The 9,812-nt window shown below is 37.3% G+C and overlaps 1 protein-coding gene across 1 annotated transcript in view; it reads left to right on the plus strand.

Annotated features, from left to right (window-relative positions):
* Positions 1–7,718, plus strand: part of LOC129741117 (uncharacterized) — a 66,819-nt gene extending 59,101 nt beyond the window's left edge. Inside the window, exons 20-26 of the mRNA XM_055732824.1 lie at positions 5,950–6,196; positions 6,264–6,380; positions 6,445–6,601; positions 6,661–6,776; positions 6,833–6,989; positions 7,056–7,304; positions 7,362–7,718. Of these exons, the coding sequence (XP_055588799.1) occupies positions 5,950–6,196; positions 6,264–6,380; positions 6,445–6,601; positions 6,661–6,776; positions 6,833–6,989; positions 7,056–7,304; positions 7,362–7,691 (1,373 nt within the window). The 3' untranslated portion in view covers positions 7,692–7,718. The remainder of the gene's footprint in view (positions 1–5,949; positions 6,197–6,263; positions 6,381–6,444; positions 6,602–6,660; positions 6,777–6,832; positions 6,990–7,055; positions 7,305–7,361) is intronic.
* The last annotated feature ends 2,094 nt before the right edge of the window (positions 7,719–9,812 follow it).

Here is a 9,812-nt window from a genome sequence, read left to right on the forward strand (position 1 = left end):
TTGTAGCTAATTTTGAAAATGTTTTCAAGATCTTGAACCGTTGATTTTTTTTAACAACACTGTTTCTGATTCAGCCGTAAGTGACAGAAATCGAGCTATTTTTGCATTACAGCATGGCAGTTCTTGCATGAAAAAATTTTCAAAATGTGCTACAAGTGTCCAAATTTCTACCAATTTTTCCCAACACGAGTAAACTTGCTCTTAAGGTTCTGCTTAACTATAACCTAATATTTTTGGATTGGACGAAGTTTTGGTGTGTTAGGAGGGTTCTTATCCATACGCACAACCTGAATGTAGTTAGTGGCAAACCATTCCATAGCCTTTTTTCCAAATCCGACCAAACCTAAAGGCAGCAAACGTATTTGAAGACACTTTTTCACGTAAATTTTCTAGTTGACCGGCTGGGTTGCAACGAAAATGTCAATTTTGAAGCCACTATATAGTACAGACAAGGTGTGTATATATAGGAGGTGTCACCGTTTGTCAAATTCCCGATTCAGCGATTTCGGCCATTTTGGTTTTGCATCTGTGGAACTCATGGAGTTTGTTTGCTTGAGCTTGAGCTTGCTATCAACTACGGTTCACCTACGGCCCCTCCTGGCCAATGGCATAATGGTTGCACTCCGTGATTGGTTGCTGGGATCAAGCAACACAATCTCACTGTACAGTTCCGAGAATTTCAGACTTTAATATGAACCAATAACGACGCCGGCCAAGTCCTTGTAGTCGATAGGACGAAGGGAAGTGCAGCACATGTGATGATTTGTTTTGTGGAGACCGGCTGTACGCCATCTCTCCACAAATCTCACGCTGATTTTTGGGGGTAAAGGAATGTGGCATGGAGATCACCTTGGTAAGTGATGAAGCCAAAGAAAAAACCTATGCTCCTGAGCTTTTGTTGTTTATTAGAATAAAGCTTCTAAATGTTTCTCAATGAAACTCCTATCGTGTTCTTTTATACAAAACACAAGTTATAAAATAAAAAGGCCTTTTAAGTGGCAATAAACGCGCAATGAAAACTCGATTTAAAATATATTTTCTTGCAAAGAAATGAGTGAACGAATCTTTCGATTTAGTAGAATGATACAAATCAATGTTTTTCAGTTAAATGGTGTTATAATCCTTTTATCGCGTCGTGAAACATTCTAAAGCTAGTTCTTAAAATTCTAAATAAGTAATCAATGTTTTAATGTAAAATGCTAGTTAAAAAATGTTTAGATTTTTAGAGCACCAAAAATTAATTTTTATCAAGTGTAAAACGACGTGTACGATTTTTCTCAACTATTGTATACAAAGGGGTTATTAAAAAAAAAATTTATAAAAAAGGGCAACTGAATACTACAGTCGATACCTGTAGTTGGAAGGATTCATAAAAACGGTACTGAAAGTTGCACTTCAAAATTCAAAAATATGCCACAGACAGGGACTTTCTATGATTTTATCATATTGTAAGTAATTTTGAAGTTGAAAAATGCACCAATAATTAAAAATTTAGTTAAGTTGAATCTGCATTCAATCTGCAATTGCCTATTGTGCAATCTGTTAGATTTAACAACTACATGGTTGAATTGAACTTAAAGCTACAATTGCAGAATTTACTGAAACCAAGAGGCGGTGCCTGAAAGTGACAGACCTGTTTTGAGGATGGAAATTTTTAAGAAATGTGTAGTGAAAAAATATTTTATTGTAAAAAGTGTTTGTAATTTAACTGATCAATTCCTGGGAGAAAGGAAGGAAGCATCCTTAGCTGCGTTTCGCACAAGACGTGGAATTGGGAAGCTATCAGAATGCCGATGAAAGGAATCTCAAGTATTACGGTATCAACCAAACGAGGGAAATACACAACGCGTGCGTGATTTATGAAATTCAAGAATGAAGAACGGTAGGATGAAGATTAAGAAGGTCGTCACAAAGTTCTAGGAAATCCGAAAAAAATCTAAGAGCTAAGTATTTTTTGTGGTTTTGTGATAAATGATGCAACATTATTCTTATGTTATGAATAGCCCGAAAAGTTCCTTCGACATCATGTTTATCTTATTTTATTTATGGGGTTTGAAAAAAACTGTATTTCAACTTTTTAAAGTTATTTCTGAGAAAACATATCAAACTCCCGACACAAACTCCTTTAATTAACTTAAATGATGTCAATGATTTTCAATAATGTAAAATGATTCGTGAATTAATTTGTTGATTGATTTGATGAATTGTAATTAAAAATGTGAATGAATGAAACAACAAAGCTTGACAGACAACAACTATTTTGCTAAACAGTTTTTTTGCAATACAAGTCATTTGGTTTTGAAATGTTTTATTGAAAAATTTTGTCAGTTATTGAAATTGGAACATATTGAATTTCTTTGTTAAGATCTTTGTCAATCACTTAGTAGCAATCATTGGTGACGTGGAGCTTATTCTACCGAACCACACCAACAATCGTGGATTTCTAAATGTCTTTTTTCATTGCATATCATTAAAAATTTCAATAATTTTATTTGTTTTTAATCTGTCATTTAAACAGTTTTTTTTTGCATTTCGGGTTCAACGGTTTGAGATGCTGAAAGCTTTCAACAGGAACTAATAGGAGTAAGGAAAATAATTTTTTAGGTTCACCGTAACACTAGTCAAAAGTGTTTCCCAATCAATTCCTCCAACCCCCTCCCAACCAAAATTGTTTTGCTAGGATGCAGAGGTAACCTCGGTCCTAAAGCACAAAATAGATCTTTCATCCTTTTCTCTTTCTTCCAATCTATCTATTGACTACTAGGACGTGGCCGGCGCCGTTATTGGCGTTAAAAGAGAGAGCATCAGTTTTGTGCAGTGTGAATGAGCAGCTAATCCCAAGCACCATTCATTTGACCTCTGATTAAAATTGATGGCCTCGGTCAATCACGGAGTAGCAACCATTGGCAATGTGGAACTTGTTCTACTGAGCCACGCCAGCGATCGTGGACCTCGAAGTGATTGTTATCACAATATGTTTTTCTAACAAGCAATTCATACATTTTCTACAACCATGCACTTCGGGTTTTACGGTTTAAGGTGGATGTGAGTAGTTAATCAAGCTAAGCTAAGCTAAGCTAATTGCAGAATTTACTGAAACCAAAGTATAAAGATTCATATTTCAGAACTTTTTTTGTAGCGTTTTAATTACTGGGAAGCCAACGATTAAAAGCAATTGTATGTAGAAAGTTCAAGTGAGATTAACAGTTTATACATTTTTTGAAAACTTAATAAAGATAAATACTTAGCTGGGGTACTTTTCACAGCTTGAACTTTTGCTTGTTATCAACGATCCACCTACCGCGTCCCTTCCTGGCCAATGGCATAACGGTTGCACTCCGTGATTAGTTCCTTAAATCCAGAGAGCCCTTTTTTCTCCAATATCGCTGGCTCCATTTGTGTGCTGTCTTTAACTGGGGTATTCTGTCTCAAAAAAAACTATTTACACTTGATTTTCAATTATTTTCGAATCTTTTTCACAAGCTTGAAATCAAGAGCTCGAAAAAAAAAACAAAAAATGTTCTGATGTTTGTAAACAAACTCATTGAGAGCTTCACGCACTCCTCGCCTACTTACTGTGAAAGTCGGAGAACCTTGTGTTTCTTAAACTCTTGGGTACAGTAAGTATGCCAAACGAGATATTTCTTCGCAAACTTTGATAGTCTGCCATCGATGTCTGCCATCTTTAATCGCTCGGTTGCTGTCTTGTTCAGAAAGCTGTCTGAAGTCTGCCTTGGCGTTGGTTTTGTCGTCCATTGCCAACCAATCAAACTTTGTCAACAATGTCGTATGCAGCTTCTGAGATCTTGTGTTTGACGTAAGATTTTGTTGGGATTTGGAGTAACTTTATTCTAACATGTCGATAATCTGGATCGTTGTAGACGATATTCCCAACTTATTGGCGACATCTCGAACGAAGAGATTGGAGTTCCGCTTGAAAGTTTTATCCACTCTTCTGTTCGTCACTGCGGCTCCCGGATTTCATTTTCTCCCAGATCCAGGCTTCCTATTTATCGACAAACGATCCTCGAACACTTTTATTACTTTGGTGATGGTTGATTTGGCCACATTTAACGATTTTGCTGTTTTTTCATGCGTTAAGTTTGGATTTTAACGACGCATTAGGAAAATGGTCAGGAAAATGTCACTGTTCACATTTTACGCCTTCTCAAACATATCTTGATTTTTTAAAATAGCCGATCTTGTGACAGAGTATTGAGAACTTATTCAGTATACTGATTCTAAGGCTATGATAATTTAGTATCCGGGTACTTTATTTCGGTGATAGCTACGTTATTAGAGCTCGGATATGTTGTGTTGGTTATGAAAAGGACTATCTTGCCTATTTTTGCCAGATTTTTAAGTTAATGTGTGTTTGAGATATTTACGATGCAAAAAGACATGGTAAAAATAATTTTGCACAAATTTTGCTCCTTTTGCGCCTCGAAAACTCTTCATTTTCGACTCATAAACTGTTGATTTTTTTTTCTGATTCTTTTTTTAACCGAATGGTTAAGAAGTACAACGAGCCACTCTAGAATCCACACGGAGTTCAAATCAAGCATCGGAATGGAACCCTTGATCTTAAATATGGTAAAAAGTCTATGGTTATTCGGGATAACTCAATGCAGACCCCTTAAATAATGCAATAAATCCATTTCCGTCGGTCAAAAAGTGTTTTCCGACTAGTAGACACCTAGTAAATAACTAATAGTGAACAGTTCCTTAGATTGCAATATGTGCAACCGGTTTTTACGCAATGTGACAGATGTGTCCTGATGGACGAAGAAATTTATGTTAAAACCGGATTTAAGAGATAAAATTTTTCGAGATGCCTACTAATGAAAAGGTTCCAACCAGATTCCAATTGCTTTTTCCAGATGAATTTGTGTAAAACATCATGATTTTACAAATGTTTGGCTTCTGTGGTAAAAAAAATAAATCAATACATGACTGAAAAAAGTGTGCAAAGTTAAAAAAAGAGATTTTATGAAAAAGTAAGATTATTTCTTGAAAACATTGATAAATATATTTTTTTATATTTTTATATTAAATGTCATATTAACACCTTCATTTCCTCCAAAGAAAGTTTTTCGATCAAATGAATAGTTTTTGATTTTTAATTTAATGATTAATGGCATTTCGGTGAATTATACATTCTGATAGGAAGAATTTCAAATGAAAGTAATGAAAATTATAGACGGATAGATTAGATTAGGAATCATGAAAGGTGTTGAAAATGAGCCAAGAGCGTGATTTGAGAAAACTTCTTGCCGCACAAGACGATTTGTCCCACATCGTATTACTGTCTAGAAGAAGCAAAGTCGATAGGCTGACTTTGCATTGATCTATACAATGATACATGGATGGATCGAAGCACGTGTTTTTCGTACCCCGATCGTATCCGTATCCGATCGGGGTACGAAAAACACGTGCTTCGATCCATCCATGTATCATTGTATAGATCAATGCAAAGTCAGCCTATCGACTTTGCTTCTTCTAGACAGTAATACGATGTGGGACAAATGGTCTTGTGCGGCAAGAAGTTTTCTCAAATCACGCTCTTGGCTCATTTTCAACACCTTTCATGCTTCCTAATCTAATCTATCCGTCTATAATTTTCATTACTTTCATTTGAAATTCTTCCTATCAGAATGTATAATTCACCGAAATGCCATTAATCATTAAATTAAAAATCATAAACCAGCGGTGATAAACTGTTAACACAATGAATAGTTTTTAAAACACAATCGTTTGTAACTGCCCGGATACTAAATGATCATAGCCTTAGAAAAAAAGGGGAAAATGTGAAAAATTTCAAATTTTAAATGTCTGATTGCATCTTCTTGATGAGTCACTAAATTCATCCAAAAATGTTGTTGACTTCAGTTACCTTGTGAGGTTACTGGTAAATGTTAAGCTTAAACTTATTCTTAACTTTCGTAACAGGTCGTTACCACAATGCCTCCCTGCCGGACTTGCATCGGTTTTTCCGAAAGGATTACGGTGACCTGGTACGAATGCCGGGAGTCTTGGGCAGACCGGATGTCGTCATTAGCTTCCGACCGGCCGATTACGAGAAGCTGTTTCGAACCGAGGGCCAGTGGCCGAACCGTCGAGGGCTGGATAGTTTCATTCACTACCGAGAGAAGGTTCGCCCGGATGTGTTCAAGGGATATGGTGGTCTGCTATCTGAGTATGGTTTAAAAATTATTATGGTTTTGGGATTTTTAACACCTTTTGAAAACGTATTTTTGTTACAGACAAGGTGAAAAATGGCAACACTTCCGAACCATCGTAAATCCTGTGATGCTGCAACCGAAAACGATCAAACTGTACGTCGACAAAGTCGACGAAGTTGCCCAAGATTTCATGAAAGTGTGAGTATGGATACATGGTTTGGATTTTGGTGGACAGATTTAGATTAACTTTTACACTTGACAGGATGGAAACCCTTCGCGATTCGAAGAACGAAATGCCTGCCGACTTTCATCAGTGGCTCAATCGATGGGCGCTGGAAACCATGGGTGTCCTGGCCTTGGATACCAGATTGGGGGTCCTTGAACGAAATGCTTCCCAAGATGCTGAGCAGATGATCAAAGTAAAGTTTACTGTGAATACTTTAAATTTAGGATTATTTTTCTTTTTTTGATTGAGCAGAATATTAGAGCACTTTTTGAACTAACGTATGAACTGGACGTTTTACCATCAGTTTGGAAGTATTGGAAGACTCCTACCTTCAACCGGTTGATGCAAGTTTTGGATGATATCACAAAGTAAGTTATACTCGTTGTTTCCAAAAATATATTTTACTAATAAACCTGCTTTACAGAGTCATCATGGAGAAAGTTGATGAAGCGGTGATAAGAATGGACAAGAATCCTTCCGCTATCAGTGACGATCAGAGTGTCTTGGAAAAACTTTTGAAAGTCAATCGGGATGTGGCTGTCATGATGGCCTACGATATGTTGTTAGCAGGAGTTGATACGGTTAGTTTTGATAAAATCCTTTTCTTGAACAGCTTTAAGCTATTCCGGTAATTCCTCAATTTCTAGACGTCTTCAGGAACTGTTGGTGTTCTTTACTCACTGGCTACGAATCCAGATAAACAGGCTAAGCTACGAGATGAGCTTCGCACGATTCTACCAAATAAGAATTCACCCCTGACACCGGAAAACATGCGGAACTTACCGTATCTAAGGGCTTGTATCAAGGAAGGTCTCCGTGTCAATCCAGCCATTGCTGGAACCATGAGAGCTGCCGGGAAGGATTTAGTTCTTCAAGGATATCAGATTCCTAAAGGAGTAAGAGAAAAAAAAATCTATTTATCTAAAAGGTTTTAACATATTTTATACTCACAGACTGACGTTGCGATGGCCTCGATGATCTTGACCCACGAGGAGGAACACTACGCTCGGGCCAAAGAGTTCATCCCGGAGCGGTGGCTCAAGGAAGATGCAGATGTTCCGAGTGGCAAGAACGCTCACCCGTTCCTATTTCTGCCGTTCGGTTTTGGTTCGAGAACCTGCATTGGCCGGCGATTGGCATTGATGGAGATGGAGATAGTAGTTTCTCGAATCACACGGCAGTATGAGTACCGTTGGAATTATGGGCCACTACGTATTCGTGGAGCAATTGTTAATATTCCCGAAAATGAGATGAAGTTTGAGATGGTAGAAGTTAAGGATTGAAGTACTGGTCGGCATAATACTTTCATTATAAAGCATTCTCTTGTGACGAGTTGTACTCCATTTACCCGAAAACCATTGCCCAGAATGAACAATTTCGATTGCCAGAAAGAACATTTTCCAGAATTTTTTTACGGACAAATTTTCACCAAAATGAGCCATTTCCCAGATTTTTTTTCCAGAATGAATCATTTCTCAGATTATTTTTAGCCAAATAGATCATTTCCCGGAAAATCCAATATATTGTATTCAAACTTGAATTTTAAAAAAGACTAACATTAAACTTTTCACTCCATTTGTTTTTTTTCCAAGCTGTCCTCCCAATTCACTTTAAGTTTAAATTTTTTTTATTCAAGTTGTCCTCTTGACTCTCTTGATCACTGTTATTATAAAATATCAAAGCAATCTTCTAAATTTGCTTTCCAATTTCATCTTGTTACCTAAACTTACGATATTTAAACATTTAAATCAGATTGTTCCCTCGAACTACAAGATACGTTCTTTTCACAAGCTGTCCTTCCAACTCACCAGGCTTCCATATTGATAAGACATTAAGGCTGTACTCGTCTCTCAATTCTATGCCATCCTCTTAACTTGCTAAAGTTGTTAAGGGGTGATACGGTCAAAATTTGGTCAATATCAACTTGACGTATTTCTTTAAATTTTGCATTTAAAAAAACCTGAACACCCCTCATTTTGAAGGTCTGTGTGTGAAGAATGTTGCTCCTATTTTGATTTTGGAATTCACTCTTCAGTTGTCTAAATGCCGTCCTAGGAAGAAGAGCAGCGCATCGTGAAAATCCGAGCTACTCGCACGCAAAGCTGGCAAAATCGCTAAAAGTTGCCAAATCAACCGTTACGAATGTAATTAAAGTGTTTGGGGAACGTTTGTCGACAGCCAGGAAGTCTGGATCGGGGGGAAAGCGAAAACCGGAAGCCGCTGAGACGACAAAGAAAGTTGCCGGTAGTTTCAAGCGAAACCCTAACCTCTCTCTCCGAGATGCCGCAAATAAGCTGGGTGTATCGTCTACAACCGTGCATCGAGCCAAAAAACGAGCCGGACTATCGACTTACAAGAAGGTAGTGACGACGATGCTGACGAAGTTTGACTGCGTGGTAATGGACGACGAAACCTACGTCAAAGCCGACTACAAGCAGCTTCCGGGACAGAAGTTTTATACGGCAAAAGGAATGGGAAAGGTAGCAGATATTTTCAAGCACATGAAACTGTCAAAGTTCCCGAAGAAATATCTGGTTTGGCAAGCCATTTGTACCTGTGGCTTGAAAAGCAGCATTTTCATAGCTTCCGGGACGGTCAACCAAGAAATTCACGTGAAAGAGTGTTTGAATAAACGGCTGCTGCCCTTTCTGAAGAAATACGGTTGTTCCGTACTGTTTTGGCCGGATTTGGCATCTTGCCATTACGGTAAAAAGGCCATGGAGTGGTACGCCGCCAACAACGTGCAGGTGGTTACCAAGGACAAAAACCCTCCCAACACGCCAGAGCTCCGCCCTATTTAGAAATACTGGGCTATTGTCAAGCGGAACCTAAAGAAGACCAAAAAAAAAAAAGTTTCTTATGATTATTTTATGATTTTAATGATTTTTAGGTCAAAAACATAAATTTTTTTTATGGCACCTAACTTGTGCTAACCTGATTTTTCACTCTTATTTTTAATCGGAATTCACTAATCACTAATCACTAATCGTACTTCCATAGCCTGAACTTATGTCTGAGTCCCGAAGAATAATAAAAGCATGTGTTTATTCTTCTTGTCATTATTCATATTTTTAATAACTTAAATATAAATACATAAAAATTATCAAAAACACAAAACGGTAATAAATAATAATTTTTATTTAATGTTTGAATAAATAACATACATTCTTCGGCCAATTTGTTGTATGTATGTATGTATGTATGTATGTATGTAGATAATCCACCATGGGTGCACAGATTCACCGCAGTTTCGCCAACGTATGCGCTTATTTACATTCTTTAGATCAATTGTTCAGCCTATCTACAATGCAAACAACCACATACCCGACACCATGGCTTCGTATGAACTGTTATGTTATGAGTGTTACGTGTATGTGTATGTGTTTTTTGTAGAACGATACAAT

Source organism: Uranotaenia lowii, chromosome 2 (assembly GCF_029784155.1).
Source record: "Uranotaenia lowii strain MFRU-FL chromosome 2, ASM2978415v1, whole genome shotgun sequence".
Classification (NCBI taxonomy): domain Eukaryota; kingdom Metazoa; phylum Arthropoda; class Insecta; order Diptera; family Culicidae; genus Uranotaenia; species Uranotaenia lowii.